At 45.7% G+C, this 17908-nt stretch overlaps 1 protein-coding gene across 18 annotated transcripts in view; it reads left to right on the top strand.

Annotated features, from left to right (window-relative positions):
* Positions 1-17908, top strand: part of LOC106567059 (dynamin-1) — an 83571-nt gene that overhangs the window by 16759 nt on the left and 48904 nt on the right. For 12 of the 18 annotated variants that reach the window (XM_014135933.2, XM_014135905.2, XM_014135960.2 and 9 more), the window contains exons 2-10: positions 1667-1740; positions 2484-2633; positions 3337-3540; positions 3820-3918; positions 5437-5597; positions 9974-10116; positions 10299-10434; positions 10741-10808; positions 15181-15319. In XM_014135933.2, coding sequence (XP_013991408.1) covers positions 1667-1740; positions 2484-2633; positions 3337-3540; positions 3820-3918; positions 5437-5597; positions 9974-10116; positions 10299-10434; positions 10741-10808; positions 15181-15319 — 1174 coding nt within the window. Of the gene's footprint in view, positions 1-1666; positions 1741-2483; positions 2634-3336; positions 3541-3819; positions 3919-5436; positions 5598-9973; positions 10117-10298; positions 10435-10740; positions 10809-15180; positions 15320-17041; positions 17181-17908 lie in introns of all 18 variants that reach the window. The other 6 variants (XM_014135914.2, XM_014135995.2, XM_014136029.1 and 3 more) reach the window with 1 other exon arrangement.

The following is a 17908-nucleotide window of genomic DNA, read 5'->3' as shown; positions in this document are numbered from 1 at the left end:
TCTCTCTCTCTCTCTCTCCTGGCCCAGTGCCTATCAGGCCCTGCATGCTCAGTCCTCACACAGGTGCTTAAGTGGGCTACTCTCAGAAAGAGCTTTTTGCATCACATCCCAGACAGAGACTGCCAGCTGGAATAGAAAGAGGGTTCTGAAAAGCACCACAGACCATAAGCCAAGAGTCATTTACTGAAACAGCCACTCTATTTAACTGGGGGACCTGGCAGTGTGGTGGCAGGACAACAACCTCTCTCAATGTGAGCAAGATAAAGGAGCTGATCGTGAACTATAGGAAAAGGAGGGCCGAACAGGCCCCCATTAACATCGACGGGACTGAAGTGGAGTGGGTCGAGAGTTTCAAGTTCCTTGGTGTCCACATCACCAACAAACTATCATGGTCCAAACACACCAAGACAGTCGTGAAGAGGGCACGACAACACCTTTTTCCCTTCAGGAGACTGAAAAGATTTGGCATGGGTCCTCAGACCTGATGTATATAACCTCGTTATTGTTATGTACATTTCTTGTGTTACTTCTTGATTGATTAGATTTTTTTTCTTTAGTTTATTTAGTAAATATTTTATCAACTCTATTTCTTGAACTGCATTGTTGGTTAAGGGCTTGTAAGAAAGCATTTCACGGTGAGGTTGTTGTTGTTGTTCACCTGTTGTATCCGGCGCATGTGACAAATACAATTTGATTGGATTTGATTAGTCATTCCCAGACTGCTGCAATGACAGTCTGTTGATTTTCACCTTGAATTTGTCTCGCAGTCCCACTTTCTATGAGCTAATGAATTAGATTGACTAATTCTGGGTGATCTGGTGGCTTTACACATCCACACATTTAGGCTAATTTAGCCTACAGTGTTTGTATCCACACAGATGGAATGTTAAGACAGGCAGTCTGAAGTGCCTTTGGCCATCTCTGATCAAAGAGCTCTTGGTTGTTTTGAAGGGAATCTTTTGTCAGTCTTTTAGTGTGCTTTAGATTTCAGAGCTGTATTGTTTCAGAGGTTCGTTACAACAGAGCTCTCAGAGAGTTGTTGACTGTCGGCCTCCATTGACCCGTCTTGTTAAGTTTGGACTCTCCAACGTGCAACAGCACAGACAATTGCCCAGAAAGAGGCAGATTTCTGGAGCTTAGAAAACCATTTTATAGTAGCCTATACAGTCTATCCTCAGAATATTTTCCCCCAATACCATTTGCATGTTCTCATTGCTTAGCATCCATGAAGCTTCTTATATTGTAGCTCTGTCTTTTATTCAACTCAAGATCCCGCTGAGCAGAAATGGGTGAACATTTGTCATGTTTCAGTGTTGTGCCCACACACAGTCACACATGTATATGTACATTAGTCATTGATTGTAACATTTTATTTTCATGACTTTGCTAGTCTGTGTCATCAATTATAATCAAAACATGCTTCGTCTTCATGCCCTCATCTGACTCATTGGTCAGGGCCCATATTCATAAAGCGTAGAGGAGAATTGCTGATTTAGAATCAGTTTTGCCTTTTAGATCATAATGAGTAAGATTCCACAGACAGGGGAGGGGCTTGGGGCTGATCCTAAATCAGCATTCCTACTCTGAGATGCTTTATGAACACAGGCCCAGGTGTTTCCATAACCATGGTTGTTTTCTTACAGCTCTCTCCTCCTGTGTGTTATAGGGATTTCCTTCCCCGTGGCTCTGGCATCGTCACCCGCCGTCCCTTGGTCCTGCAGCTGATTAACTGTCCCACAGGTAAACTCTTCTCCGTTCCCCTTTCTGTCCCACAGGTAAAGCCTTCCCCCATCCCTCCCTTCCAACAGAGGCACCTACTGATGCCAGTGGCTTGGTAGGTTTGTTATGGTAACTCTTGATTAAGCAGAGAATATCTAATAAGCAAGCTTTCAATAACAAGCTTAAGCACCCTGCGAAATAGGACAAATCATTTGTCCTCCTTTACATTTAATCCAGTCTAATGTAACCAGTTCAGAATGTGGCTTTTGGAACAGATGTATTGCATTCACTGTATAGTACAAAATATCAATACCATCTAAGGTTTATGAAGACCAAACTGTCTCAGATCCTGAATGCTCAAATAATGTTTAGCCTGCCCAAAGTCATTCATAATGATACACTTTATTTCTAAAGTGCATTCTCACACCCCCCAAAAATGAAAACAATGAATATTCTATTCATATAATAATAATTCATATTCTGTATTACCAAAATGCCAAAATGAGCTTCTTCTTATTTTCCAGTCATTACAAGGTCTGTGGCTGTCTCACAGTTTTATCAATAGTGCAATTTACATTTCCCTCCAAACTGAGAGTGATGAAAAGTGAAGAAATGACAGAACAGCTCATTTCAATTCAAATTGCCAAAAATGGTTTCCTGTTTTTGTCATTGTTACGTGCTGTCTTCTTATATGATCTTGTCATCCTCACTCGTCCTCTCCTTTCCTTTCCTCACCTTTGTTCTGTCCCCCTCTCTTAATGCAGAATATGCTGAGTTCCTTCACTGTAAGGGGAAGAAGTTCACAGACTTCGATGAGGTTCGGGGGGAGATTGAGGCGGAGACGGACCGCATCACTGGGCAGAATAAGGGCATCTCCCCTGTGCCAATCAACCTCAGGGTCTACTCCCCACATGGTGAGGTCACAGAACTACCACACTCATAAGACTTTGATCATAGGAAAGACTAGAGTAGTATAATTCTATACACAGAATTTTGTGAATCAAGTTTCCCTATTATTCAAAACTGGCAACCAAGTTTGATTGTATTGCCAGGGCCTAAAGTGAGTTTCAATCAGTTACTATTCAGGATATTATATAGTCATTTATTTTTCAAGGTTAGCATTATTCATCGGTTCTGATATCATATTTAGAAATGTTTCTGTCTCCACCTCTCACCCCTATACCCTCTCCAAACTCTCTTCCTCTCCCCTCCTCCCTCTCCCCTCTGCCCTCTCCATACTCTCTTCACCCTCCTCTCTCATCTCCCTTCACGCCTCTCTCCCCTCTCCCTTCACGCCTCTCTCCCCTCTCCCTTCACAAATCTCTCTCCTCTCCCTTCACCCCCTCTCTCCCCTCTCCCTTCACCCCTCTCTCCCCTTTCCCTTCACAAATCTCTCCCCTTTCCCTTAACCCCCTCTCTCCCCTCTCCCTTCTCTCTTCACCCTTCACCCCCTCTCTGCCCTCTCCCTTCACCCCTCTCTCCCCTCTCCCTTCTCCCTTCACCCTTCACCCCCCCTCTCCCCTCTCTTTTCACCCCCTCTTCCCTTTCCTTTCACCCCCTATCTTCCGATATTCACCTCCCCTCTCCCCTCTCCCCTCTCCCCCCTCTCTTCCCTAGTCCTGAACCTGACTCTGGTGGACTTGCCGGGGATGACCAAGGTCCCAGTAGGGGACCAGCCTGCGGACATTGAGCAGCAGATCAGAGACATGTTGTATCAGTTTGTGACCAAGGACAACTGTCTGCTGCTGGCTGTTTCCCCGGCCAACTCTGATCTGGCCAACTCAGATGCCCTGAAGATTGCCAAAGAAGTCGACCCACAAGGTGGGTTGATTGACTAGAAGTTAAAGGCAGAAACTGTAGACCTTCTGGCTCTCATCAGTGCTCTCAGTTTCATTCACCATCAAATTGTGACAGAGCAGTAGTTAGACAAGGATGCAATTTTACCTACCTACAATTGGACTTTGTTAATGTAGTGTGTGTGTGTGTGTGTGTGTGTGTGTGTGTGTGTGTGTGTGTGTGTGTGTGTGTGTGTGTGTGTGTGTGTGTGTGTGTGTGTGTGTGTGTGTGTGTGTGTGTGTGTGTGTGTGTGTGTGTGCCTAGGTCAGAGGACCATTGGTGTGATCACCAAACTGGATCTGATGGACGAGGGTACTGATGCCCGAGAAATCCTGGAGAACAAGCTGCTGCCACTGCGAAGAGGTGAGACTAAACACACACACACACACACACACACACACACACACACACACACACACACACACACACACACACACACACACACACACACACACACACACACACACACACACACACACATTCTCATCCCATCTCAGTGCTTCCCTCTAGTGGTTATCTAGTTAATAATAATAATCGAACGTTGGATATAAAACGCCTTTCAACAAACCCAAGGACACAGTACAGCAAGGATAACAAGGATAAAACAATAGAATAAAAATAAATAAAAGCTACTTAGCTAGAGATAGAGCTGAGCTAAGCCGAGGGAAAAGCCAGACTGAACAGGTCGGTTTTTAGTCTGTTTTTGAAGATGGTGGTTGAGTCAGTCAGAGTTGCTGGTGGCTGGGGGAGAAAGTTCCAGAGTTTGGGGGCAGCGGTGCTGAAAGCCCGGTCCCCCATGGTACAGAGTTTTGTTTTGTAGTCCAGAGTCAGAGAAGAGGAGACAGCGGGAGAGGGTGTGTATGTGGAGGAGGTCGGAGAGGTATGAAAGGGCCAGGCCATGGAGGGCCTTGTATGTGAGGAGTAGGATCTTGATAGGTAATGTGGAATTTTACTGGGAGCCAGTGAAGGTGGTGCAGAGTGGGGGTGATGGGTCCCCAGGGTTTGGTGCATGTGAGAACCCTGGCAGTGGCGTTCCAGACGTATTGAAGCCTATCCATGGCTTTGCCGGACACACCAAATAGGACTCCAGTTGTGTTGCTCACTGCAGCAACCAGTGTTACAACCTCTCACAACTCTACAGAGAGAAATGTAGACAGAAGGAGGATGTAGAGAAACAGAGGAGGTGGGGAGCGATGGAGACGGGGAAGAGAGTGAGAGAGAAAATAAGAATTAAGGAAAGAGAGAGGGAGATGGAGGCGGATAAAAATAACATCTTGATTTTAGTGACACATCTGGAAAAAACGTCTGTTCGTTTCTTTTCTGTGCAATAAAATATATTTGTGGGAAACTCTCTAATGTAATTAGGTGACAGGCCGTTTTTCTACTGGTGCTTGGTTAGAACCCAGGCATGTAGTTCTGTCGCTGTCTTCTCAGTTTCTGTCACTCTCTCATGTCGGAAGACCTCACATGTTAAACCACTAGCATATTTACAAGGCTACTGGCGTTCAGTCCAAAAGGTTACAAGGCAAGATATCCTGTTTAACAGAGAACTGCATGAGAAAAATTAACTAAATTGGGATATGTGATCCCTGTTACCCTTGTGGCTGCCTTGCCCCCCTCCCCCAATAACCATCCCACGATAGGGAAGTGGGAGCTAAAGGTTACCCTCCACACCGCCCTCCAAACTCCCCACCCCTTCAGCCCACTACCCCAGTGTGGTAAAACAACAAAGACAAACAAACAAGAAAAACCAACACACAAAAAACTATCTATTAACAAACTTCTTTCTTTTCTTTCTTTCTTTCTCTCCACAAAACAACATTTTGCCAATCTTCGCATCCTGATCTGTCCAGTATCAGCTGACCTCTCTCCCTGCCCCAGGTTACATTGGTGTGGTGAACAGGAGTCAGAAGGATATTGATGGGAAGAAGGACATTACAGCGGCCATGGCTGCAGAGAGAAAGTTCTTCCTGACCCACCCTGGATACAGACACCTGGCTGAACGCATGGGCACCCCCTACCTACAGAAAACACTCAACCAGGTTAGTCCCCTACCTACAGAAAACACTCAACCAGGTTAGCCCCCTACCTACAGAAAACACTCAACCAGGTTAGCCCCCTACCTACAGAAAACACTCAACCAGGTTAGTCCCCTACCTACAGAAAACACTCAACCAGGTTAGCCCCCTACCTACAGAAAACACTCAACCAGGTTAGTCCCCTACCTACAGAAAACACTCAACCAGGTTAGTCCCCTAACTACAGAAAACACTCAACCAGGTTAGCCCCCTACCTACAGAAAACACTCAACCAGGTTAGCCCCCTACCTACAGAAAACACTCAACCAGGTTAGTCCCCTACCTACAGAAAACACTCAACCAGGTTAGTCCCCTAACTACAGAAAACACTCAACCAGGTTAGCCCCCTACCTACAGAAAACACTCAACCAGGTTAGTCCCCTACCTACAGAAAACACTCAACCAGGTTAGTCCCCTACCTACAGAAAACACTCAACCAGGTTAGTCCCCTACCTACAGAAAACACTCAACCAGGTTAGTCCCCTACCTACAGAAAACACTCAACCAGGTTAGTCCCCTACCTACAGAAAACACTCAACCAGGTTAGCCCCCTACCTACAGAAAACACTCAACCAGGTTAGTCCCCTACCTACAGAAAACACTCAACCAGGTTAGTCCCCTACCTACAGAAAACACTCAACCAGGTTTGTCTCCTACCTACAGAAAACACTCAACCAGGTTAGTCCCCTACCTACAGAAAACACTTAACCAGGTTAGTCTCCTACCTACAGAAAACACGCAACCAGGTTAGTCCCCTACCTACAGAAAACACTGAACCAGGTTAGTCCCCTACCTACAGAAAACACTCAACCAGGTTAGTCCCCTACCTACAGAAAACACTCAACCAGGTTAGCCCCCTACCTACAGAAAACACTCAACCAGGTTAGTCCCCCTACCTACAGAAAACACTCAACCAGGTTAGTCCCCTACCTACAGAAAACACTCAACCAGGTTAGTCCCCTACCTACAGAAAACACTCAACCAGGTTAGTCCCCTACCTACAGAAAACACTCAACCAGGTTAGTCCCCTACCTACAGAAAACACTCAACCAGGTTAGTCCCCTACCTACAGAAAACACTGAACCAGGTTAGCTCCCTACCTACAGAAAACACTCAACCAGGTTAGTCCCCTACCTACAGAAAACACTCAACCAGGTTAGCCCCCTACCTACAGAAAACACTCAACCAGGTTAGTCCCCTACCTACAGAAAACACTCAACCAGGTTAGCCCCCTACCTACAGAAAACACTCAACCAGGTTAGCCCCCTACCTACAGAAAACACTCAACCAGGTTAGTCCCCTACCTACAGAAAACACTGAACCAGGTTAGTCCCCTACCTACAGAAAACACTGAACCAGGTTAGTCCCCTCCTTACAGAAAACACTCAACCAGGTTAGCCCCCTACCTACAGAAAACACTCAACCAGGTTAGCCCCCTACCTACAGAAAACACTCAACCAGGTTAGCCCCCTACCTACAGAAAACACTCAACCAGGTTAGTCCCCCTACCTACAGAAAACACTGAACGAGGTTAGTCCCCTATCTACAGAAAACACTCAACCAGGTTAGTCCCCTACCTACAGAAAACACTCAACCAGGTTAGCCCCCTACCTACAGAAAACACTCAACCAGGTTAGTCCCCTACATACAGAAAACACTCAACCAGGTTAGTCCGATACCTACAGAAAACACTCAACCAGGTTAGTCCCCTACCTACAGAAAACACTCAACCAGGTTAGTCCCCTACCTACAGAAAACACTCAACCAGGTTAGTCCCCTACCTACAGAAAACACTCAACCAGGTTAGTCCCCTACCTACAGAAAACACTCAACCAGGTTAGCCCCCTACCTACAGAAACCACTCAACCAGGTTAGTCCCCTACCTACAGAAAACACTGAACCAGGTTAGCCCCCTACCTACAGAAAACACTCAACCAGGTTAGTCCCCTACCTACAGAAAACACTCAACCAGGTTAGCCCCCTACCTACAGAAAACACTCAACCAGGTTAGCCCCTACCTACAGAAAACACTCAACCAGGTTAGTCCCCTACCTACAGAAAACACTCAACCAGGTTAGCCCCCTACCTACAGAAAACACTCAACCAGGTTAGTCCCCTACCTACAGAAAACACTGAACTAGGTTATCCCCCTACCTACAGAAAACACTCAACCAGGTTAGTCCCCTACCTACAGAAAACACTCAACCAGGTTAGTCCCCTACCTACAGAAAACACTCAACCAGGTTAGTCCCCTACCTACAGAAAACACTCAACCAGGTTAGCCCCCTACCTACAGAAAACACTCAACCAGGTTAGTCCCATACCTACAGAAAACACTCAATCAGGTTAGTCCCCTACCTACAGAAAACACTCAACCAGGTTAGCCCCCTACCTACAGAAACCACTCAACCAGGTTAGTCCCCTACCTACAGAAAACACTGAACCAGGTTAGCCCCCTACCTACAGAAAACACTCAACCAGGTTAGCCCCCTACCTACAGAAAACACTCAACCAGGTTAGTCCCCTACCTACAGAAAACACTCAACCAGGTTAGCCCCTACCTACAGAAAACACTCAACCAGGTTAGTCCCCTACCTACAGAAAACACTCAACCAGGTTAGTCCCCTACCTACAGAAAACACTGAACTAGGTTAGCCCCCTACCTACAGAAAACACTCAACCAGGTTAGTCCCCTACTTACAGAAAACACTCAACCAGGTTAGTCCCCTACCTACAGAAAACACTCAACCAGGTTAGCCCCCTACCTACAGAAAACACTCAACCAGGTTAGCCCCCTACCTACAGAAAACACTCAACCAGGTTAGTCCCCTACCTACAGAAAACACTCAACCAGGTTAGCCCCCTACCTACAGAAAACACTCAACCAGGTTAGTCCCCTACCTACAGAAAACACTGAACTAGGTTAGCCCCCTACCTACAGAAAACACTCAACCAGGTTAGTCCCCTACCTACAGAAAACACTCAACCAGGTTAGTCCCCTACCTACAGAAAACACTCAACCAGGTTAGTCCCCTACCTACAGAAAACACTCAACCAGGTTAGCCCCCTACCTACAGAAAACACTCAACCAGGTTAGTCCCATACCTACAGAAAACACTCAATCAGGTTAGTCCCCTACCTACAGAAAACACTCAACCAGGTTAGTCCCTACCTACAGAAAACACTCAACCAGGTTAGTCCCCTACCTACAGAAAACACTCAACCAGGTTAGTCCCCTACCTACAGAAAACACTCAACCAGGTTAGCCCCCTACCTACAGAAACCACTCAACCAGGTTAGTCCCCTACCTACAGAAAACACTGAACCAGGTTAGCCCCCTACCTACAGAAAACACTCAACCAGGTTAGCCCCCTACCTACAGAAAACACTCAACCAGGTTAGTCCCCTACCTACAGAAAACACTCAACCAGGTTAGCCCCTACCTACAGAAAACACTCAACCAGGTTAGTCCCCTACCTACAGAAAACACTCAACCAGGTTAGTCCCCTACCTACAGAAAACACTCAACCAGGTTAGCCCCCTACCTATAGAAAACACTCAACCAGGTTAGTGATAGATGTGCAGATGATGATGTGCAAGTAGAGATACAGGGGTGCAAAAGAGCAAAAGGGTAAGTAATAATATGGGAATGAGGTAGTCGGGTGTGGAGTGTATTTACAGATTGGCTGTGTACAGGTACAGTGATCGGTAAGCTGCTCTGACAGCTGATGCTTAAAGTTAGAGAGGGAGATATAAGACTCCAGCTTCAGTGATGTTTGCAATTCGTTCCAGTCATTGGCAGCAGAGAACTGGAAGGAAAGGCAGACAAAGGAAGTGTTGGCTTTGGGGATGACCAGTGAGATATACCTGCTGGAGCACGTGCTACGGGTGGGTGTTGCTATGGTGACCAGTGAGCTGAAATAAGGCAGGGCTTTACCTAGCAAAATACTTATAGATGACCTGGAGCCAGTGGGTTTGGCAACGGATATGTAGTGAGGGCCAGCCAACGAGATCATACAAGTCGCAGTGGTGGGTAGTATATGGGGCTTTGGTGACAAAACAGATGGCACTTTGATAGACTACATCCAGTTTGCTGAGTAGTGTTGGGGGCTATTTTATAAAGGACATTGCCGAATTCGAGGATTGGGAGGATAGTCAGTTTTACGAGGGTATGTTTGGCAGCATGAGTGAAGAAGGCTTTGTTGTGAAATAGGAAGCTGATTCTAGATTTGTAATAACATCCACTGAAGAGTAGGTGAATGGTAGTAGTAGTCTAGGATCTGACCACTGTCATCTCTCCAGTCCCATGTTAAAACCCACCCTGACCTTTCACCCTGCAGCAACTGACCAATCACATCCGGGACACTCTGCCGGGGCTGCGGGCCAAGCTGCAAAGCCAGCTGCTGTCTATAGAGAAGGAAGTGGAGGAGTACAAGAACTTCAGACCCGATGACCCCTCCCGCAAGACCAAGGCCCTGTTGCAGTGAGTAAGGATACACACTTGCATACACACACACGTGCGCACACACACACACACACACACACACACCCACACACACCCACACAGACAGACAGACAGACAGACAGACAGACAGACAGACAGACAGACAGACAGACAGACAGACAGACACTTCATTAACTCCCTTTTCCCTGTATCTCACCCAGGATGGTGCAGCAGTTCTCAGTGGACTTTGAGAAGCGTATCGAGGGCTCTGGGGACCAGATCGACACAGCAGAGTTGTCAGGAGGAGCCAGGATCAACCGCATCTTCCACGAGCGCTTCCCCTTTGAGCTGGTCAAGGTGTGTGTACTGTAGTGTATGTGTGCGTGTCTCTTACCAGGTCCCCCTCTTTCGTAACTCTTAGTGTCCATGTAACCCCGGAATGAGACAGACAGTGCCGTGGTTTTTCTCCTGCCTCCCTTAGGACCCCAACCCAGAGACTATATGAGGAAAACATTCCTCCCTCTCTCCCCAAAACCCCTCCTTCTATCCCTCTCTCCCAGAGCCACTCAATGAATACAAGCGACCTTTGGTTCCTGTTTCTGCTGTGTGTTGGAGGTGTGTGCTCACTATTTAACGTATGTTTTCCTTTCTGTGTCTGTACAGATGGAGTTTAACGAGAAGGAGCTTCGCAAGGAGATCAGCTACGCAATCAAGAACATCCACGGCATCAGGCATGTCCCTCATCCCTATCCCTCTCTCCCTCTCTCCCCACCCCTGTCCTCGCCCGCCTGGGTCACCCATCTGGGCTAGACCAACTCTAATCGTCCTCACCCATCTAATCATGAAGACCTCTAGAAAAACTGATTGCAGTCCAGCGCCCAGCATGCTGTTGCATACTGAGGACATCAGATACAGAGGTGGAGGGATTTGTGATTAGATCTGTGACCGCTGGTTGGGTGGCATCTTTCTCTCACTCTTTGCCCCGTCCGTCTGTATGTATGTCTGTCTGTGTGTGTGGTGAAGCCTCATATGCCTGTCATGTGTAACCTACCTCACTCCATCCCCGTCCTATGAAAAATTCCTGTCTTTTACCGAGGTCCAAGAGTGATATAAATCAGAATCAGACAGTGATGTCATCACTCTTCAGGAAGTGAATCTGTTGAAAGTCCCCCCTCTTAACCTCTTCACTCCCATGAGTGAAGGAAGGCTTCAAGGATAGAAAACGGTTTGAACTACGTACCAGAACACATATTCCTCCTGACTACCAATAAACCATACTTACCTTAACTATGAACAATTATTATTTCTCTAGTGTAGTTGGTGTAAGATGATGTAAAGTGAAGCCCAATTGGTTTGCTCTGAACTAAAAAAAAAAAATCGAATAAAAAACGATTTTATTAAAACTGGTGTAGACTAACATTGAAATAATTACTTACGGTCCTTTTTCAACAATGCAGGACGCAAAAAAACTATTTCAAAATATTATATACAGTTGAAGTCGGAAGTTTGCATACACCTTAGCCAAATACATTTAAACTGTTTCACAATTCTTGACATTTAATCCTAGTAAAAATCCCCTGTCTTAGGTCAGTTAGGATCACCACTTTATTTTAAGAAAGTGAAATGTCAGAAGAATAGTAGAGAGAATGATTTTATTTCAGCTTTTATTTCTTTCATCACATCCCCAGTGGGTCAGAAGTTTACATACAGTCAATTCATATTTGGTAGCATTGCCTTTGGAAGTATGCTTCGGGGTCATTGTCCATTTGGAAGACCCATTTGCGACCAAGCTTTAACTTCCTGACTGATGTCTTGAGATGTTGTGTCAATATATCCACATCATTTTCCTTCCTCATGATGCCCTCTATTTTGTGAAGTGCACCAGTCCCTCCTGCAGCAAAGCACCCCCACAACAGGATGCTGCCATCCCCGTGCTTCACAGTTGGGATGGTGTTCTTCGGCTTGCAAGATGGTCATTATGGCCAAACAGTTCCATTTTTGTTTCATCAGACCAGAGGACATTTCTCCAAAAAGTACGATCTTTGTCCCCATGTGCAGTTACAAACCGTAGTCTGGCTTTTTTATGGCGGTTTTGGAGCAGGGGCTTCTTCCTTGCTGAGCGGTATTTCAGGTTATGTCGATATGACTCATTTTGCTGTGGATATAGATACTTTTGTACCTGTTTCCTCCAGCATCTTCACAAAGTCCTTTGCTGTTGTTCTGGGATTGATTTGCACTTTTCGCACCAAAGTACATTCATTTCTAGGAGGCAGAACGTGTCTCCTTCCTGAGCGGTATGACGGCTGCGTGGTCCCATGGTGTTTATACTTGCGTACAATTGTTTGTATAGATGAACGTGGTACCTTCTGGCATTTGGAAATTGCTCCCATGGATGAACCAGACTTGTGGAGGTCTTGGCTGATTTCTTTAGATTTTCCATGATGTCAAGCAAAGAGGCACTGAGTTTGAAGGTAGGCCTTGAAATACATCCACAGGTGCACCTCCAATTGACTCAAATTATGTCAATTAGCCTATCAGAAGCTTCTAAAGCCATGACATCATTTTCTGGAATTTTCCAAGCTGTTTAAAGGCACGGTCAACTTAGTGTATGTAAACTTCTGACCCACTGGAATTGTGATACAGTGAATTATAAGTGAAATAAACTGTCTGTAAACAATTGTTGGAAAAATTACTTGTGTCATGCACAAAGTAGATGTCCTAATCGACTTGCCAAAACTATAGTTTGTTAACAAGAAATTTGTGGAGGGGTTGAAAAACGAGTTTTAATGACTCCAACCTAAGTGTAAGTAAACTTCCAACTTCAACTGTATGTATATATTTGAATAAAAACCTTTGAATGAGATGGTTTGTCCAAACTTTTGACTGGTACTGTGTATGTATATATAAATATATATATATATACTGCTCAAAAAAATAAAGGGAACACTTAAACAACACAATGTAACTCCAAGTCAATCACAATTCTGTGAAATCAAACTGTCCACTTAGGAAGCAACACTGATTGACAATACATTTCACATGCTGTTGTGCAAATGGAATAGACAACAGGTGGAAATTATAGGCAATTAGCAAGACACCCCCAATAAAGGAGTGGTTCTGCAGGTGGTAACCACAGACCACTTCTCAGTTCCTATGCTTCCTGGCTGATGTTTTGGTCACTTTTGAATGCTGGCGGTGCTTTCACTCTAGTGGTAGCATGAGACGGAGTCTACAACCCACACAAGTGGCTCAGGTAGTGCAGCTCATCCAGGATGACACATCAATGTGAGCTGTGGCAAGAAGGTTTGCTGTGTCTGTCAGCGTAGTGTCCAGAGCATGGAGGCGCTACCAGGAGACAGGCCAGTACATCAGGAGACGTGGAGGAGGCCGTAGGAGGGCAACAACCCAGCAGCAGGACCGCTACCTCCACCTTTGTGCAAGGAGGAGCAGGAGGAGCACTGCCAGAGCCCTGCAAAATGACCTCCAGCAGGCCACAAATGTGCATGTGTCTGCTCAAACGGTCAGAAACAGACTCCATGAGGGTGGTATGAGGGCCCGACGTCCACAGGTTGGGGTTGTGCTTACAGCCCAACACCGTGCAGGACGTTTGGCATTTGCCAGAGAACACCAAGATTGGCAAATTCGCCACTGGCGCCCTGTGCTCTTCACAGATGAAAGCAGGTTCACACTGAGCACATGTGACAGACGTGACAGAGTCTGGAGACGCCGTGGAGAACGTTCTGCTGCCTGCAACATCCTCCAGCATGACCGGTTTGGCGGTGGGTCAGTCATGGTGTGGGGTGGCATTTCTTTGGGGGGCCGCACAGTCCTCCATGTGCTCACCAGAGGTAGCCTGACTGCCATTAGGTACTGAGATGAGATCCTCAGACCCCTTGTGAGACCATATGCTGGTGCGGTTGGCCCTGGGTTCCTCCTAATGCAAGACAATGCTAGACCTCATGTGGCTGGAGTGTGTCAGCAGTTCCTGCAAGAGGAAGGCATTGATGCTATGGACTGGCCCGCCCGTTCCCCAGATCTGAATCCAATTGAGCACATCTGGGACATCATGTCTCGCTCCATCCACCAACGCCACGTTGCACCACAGACTGTCCAGGAGTTGGCGGATGCTTTAGTCCCGTCCTGGGAGGAGATCCCTCAGGAGACCATCCGCCACCTCATCAGGAGCATGCCCAGGCATTGTAGGGAGGTCATACAGGCACGTGGAGGCCACACACACTACTGAGCCTCATTTTGACTTGTTTTAAGGACATTACATCAAAGTTGGATCAGCCTGTAGTGTGGTTTTCCACTTTAATTTTGAGTGTGACTCCAAATCCAGACCTCCATGGGTTGATAAATTGGATTTCCATTGATTATTTTTGTGTGATTTTGTTGTCAGCACATTCAACTATGTAAAGAAAAAAGTATTTAATAAGATTATTTCTTTCATTCAGATCTAGGATGTATTGTTTAAGTGTTCCCTTTATTTTTTTGAGCAGTATATATATATATATATACACACAGTACCATATATATACATATATATATAAAGATTTGACTTCCTTTCCTTGTTACCTTTCATTTGGGGCCAATGATCTGAAAGAAGCAGTTATTAAAATAAAAATGGCTGCAAACATATGGTTACTATGAGGATGCCCTCTACCCTATAGGTCAGTGGTTCTGAAGGAGGGGGACTGGTGAAAGGAAACCATTTAAGAGATTTGGGACACATTTTGTTGTAGTAGTGTAGGGACTCTAATAGGCATGGTGTCATCCGAGGATTGGATGACGCATGTGGGCAAAACTCTTCACATGCTGTGTAGCAATAATCATATAAGTTGTGTTCTAAGAGCTCAGTCTTTATCTGCACATTTGAGCTAGCAGAATATTTTCCTGAAACCATGATGTGATGATTTAGTTCCATTTGTAAGTCATGTTTTCTGCGTTCTGTTGTCATCTCTTTCTTTGTCTTACTGTGCATGTTTCTTCTTTATGTTGTGGGAGGGGGTCTTTTAGATTAACACTGTTCTCTCTGCCCGACCTCCCTCCCTTTCTCTCCTTTTTTTAAATTTTTCTCTCTTTTTTGGGCCTGTTACTGGGCAGAACTGGCCTCTTCACTCCGGACATGGCTTTTGAGACCATTGTGAAAAGGCAGATCGGCAAGATCAAAGAGCCCTGCCAGAAATGTGTGGACATGGTCATTTCTGAGCTAGTCAATACCGTTAGGCAGTGTACTCAGAAGGTAAACACACACGGTGGAGCGCAACACTATGGTTTCACCTCTCCCTCCAACCAAAACCTGCAGCTATGTCATCCCTGTTACCGTATCACCGTACTGTCCCGTTCTTCAGACCCTGTTGTCCCGGGTTGGGACAGTAGGGGGCGTACTGGGGTAGCGGGGGTATTGTGAGGGACTGCCTGCCTACCGCTTTGAATGGGGTGGCTGGGTGGAGTGGCCATGGCCATGTTAAAGAACTATGCTTGGTTTAGAATGGGTCTTGATGCTGCCGGGTTGCTGCTACGTGGCTGTATGTCAAGGGTTTAACTTTAGACACAGGAGTAAGGATTAAAACATTTCAACAAATATTTTTGTTATGAATATGATCAAATTAACATGAATAATTTAATTAATGGTCAAATTAACACATCTTAAGATGTTACATTTCTGTTAAGTCACAGGTGACTGAGTTAATTTTAGCAGTGGTGACATCATTTTTGATGCCCTGACTGTGTCATCAAAGTGTCACTCAGCTGTTGTCCCAGTCAGCCATGTTGGGTGACCTCAGCATCCAGACCTCCTGCTTGTGAGACCGGGTGCTGTGCACCTGCAGCAGACAGGACCCATGACAACGTGAAAGTTTGGAGGCTCATCCAAGGGCCAAGTTCAGCTAAGAGTGCCCTTGAGGGCCGCACTCAGTGGAAGAGGCCCCAGTGGTCTTAATACCAGTTAATCCATTGTGACAAGGCCCAGTTTGGAACGCGGTCTGACCACAGTGGTTCTGGGACAGTGGAATAACAAACGCTGTGGCCCTGCTCTGAGTGGTCAGCTGGGGGATCGGGGGTGGAAAGAGGGTTGAGAGGGGGTCAAGGTAGAGGGGAGGAGCAAGGTGCTTTGTCTGAAATGGTGGGTGCACAGCTGCGGTCTCAAATGGCTCATGGCTCAGAGCTGTTGACCAGTGGGGTGGTGCAGGCTGTGATCTCTCTCTCTCTCTCTGGATGGACGGATGGATGGATGGATGGATGGAGGGAGGGACAGACCTCAGCGCTAGCCTGTTTCGAACAGCTTCAAGGGAAACCAAATGTCTCACTTGCCTTTTTTTACCCTGTGTACGGTTTACCCACCTCCCCCTGACTTGTCCCTATGCCCTCTATTTCATCTGCCTTTCAGTCTGTCATCCCGCTTTTTCCCCACCTTATCTGTTTCTCCTTCTCTGTGTGGCCCTCTTGTGTTACTCTTTATTGGCATGGGAAACATATGTTAACATTGCCATAGCAAGTGAAGTAGATAATAAACAAAAGTGAGATAAACAATACAAAATAACAGTAAACATAACACTCAAGTTCCAAAAGAATAAAAACATTTGAAAATGTCGTATTATGAGCAAATAAATAAACATAAATATGGGTTGTATTTACAATGTTGTTTGTTCTTCACTGGTTGGTCTTTCCTTGTGGCAACAGGTCACAAATCTTGCTGCTGTGAGGGCACACTGTGGTATTTCACCCAGTACATATGGGAGTTTGGGTGAAATACAATGTGGCATTTCTCTCTTCTGCTTTGACCTGCTCTCTCTCCCTGTGGATTCTCTTCATCTTTTACTCCATTCCTCCATCTCGGTTTCTGTTTCTCTTTGTCTCTTTATCTTGGTTTCTCCCCCTTCTGTTTTCTATTTCTTTACTTCTCTCTCTCTCTCTCTCTCTCTCTCTCTCTCTTCTCTCTCCCGTCACCACCTCCTCTCTACAGGACGGGCCTGTTCACTCCTGACCTGGCCTTTGAGGCCATAGTGAAAAAGCAGATCCAAAAGCTGAAGGAACCCTCACTGAAGTGTATAGATATGGTAGTGAGCGAACTCACCTCAACCATACAAAAGTGTAGTGACAAGGTAACCAATGAACTGAGCCATGTTCGGAGTCTGGCTTGCGTCATTCTTAGAGGTAGGGATAGACCGATGGCTGGACTACAAAAAAAAGGAGGCAAAATATGTGATCTGTTTTAGATCAGCATAGTGGTTAGGGTTGTAGATACAGTGCTTTCAGAAAATATTCATCCTCCTTGATTTATTCCACATTTAGTTCTGTTACAGCCTGAATTCAAAATGAATTACATAGATTTTGGTTCTCACGCATCTACACACAATACCCCATAATGAGAAAGTGAAAACATGTTTTTTGAAATTTGTGCAAATGTTTTGAAAATCAGGTGTAGAAATATCACACCCCTTAGTCAATACTTTGTCGAAGCACCTTAAACAGTGAATACAGCTGTGAGTCTTTCTGAGTAAGTCTTTAAGAGCTGTGAGTCTTTCTGGGTAAGTCTCTAAGAGCTGTGAGTCTTTCTGGGTAAGTTTCTAAGCTGTGAGTCTTTCTGGGTAAGTCTCTAAGAGCTGTGAGTCTTTCTGGGTAAGTCTCTAAGAGCTGTGAGTCTTTCTGGGTAAGTCTCTAAGAGCTGTGAGTCTTTCTGGGTAAGTCTCTAAGAGCTTTCCACACATGGTTTGTGCAACATTTTCTCATTATTATTTTCACAATTCTTCAAGCTCTGTCAAATTGGTTGTTGATCATTGCTAGGCAACCATTTTCAGGTCTTGCCATAGATTTTCAAGCAGATTTAAGT

Source organism: Salmo salar, chromosome ssa01, assembly GCF_905237065.1.
Source record: "Salmo salar chromosome ssa01, Ssal_v3.1, whole genome shotgun sequence".
NCBI lineage: Eukaryota > Metazoa > Chordata > Actinopteri > Salmoniformes > Salmonidae > Salmo > Salmo salar.
Note: the sequence above shows the minus strand (reverse complement) of the source record. Positions and strands in the feature narration are given on the sequence as shown.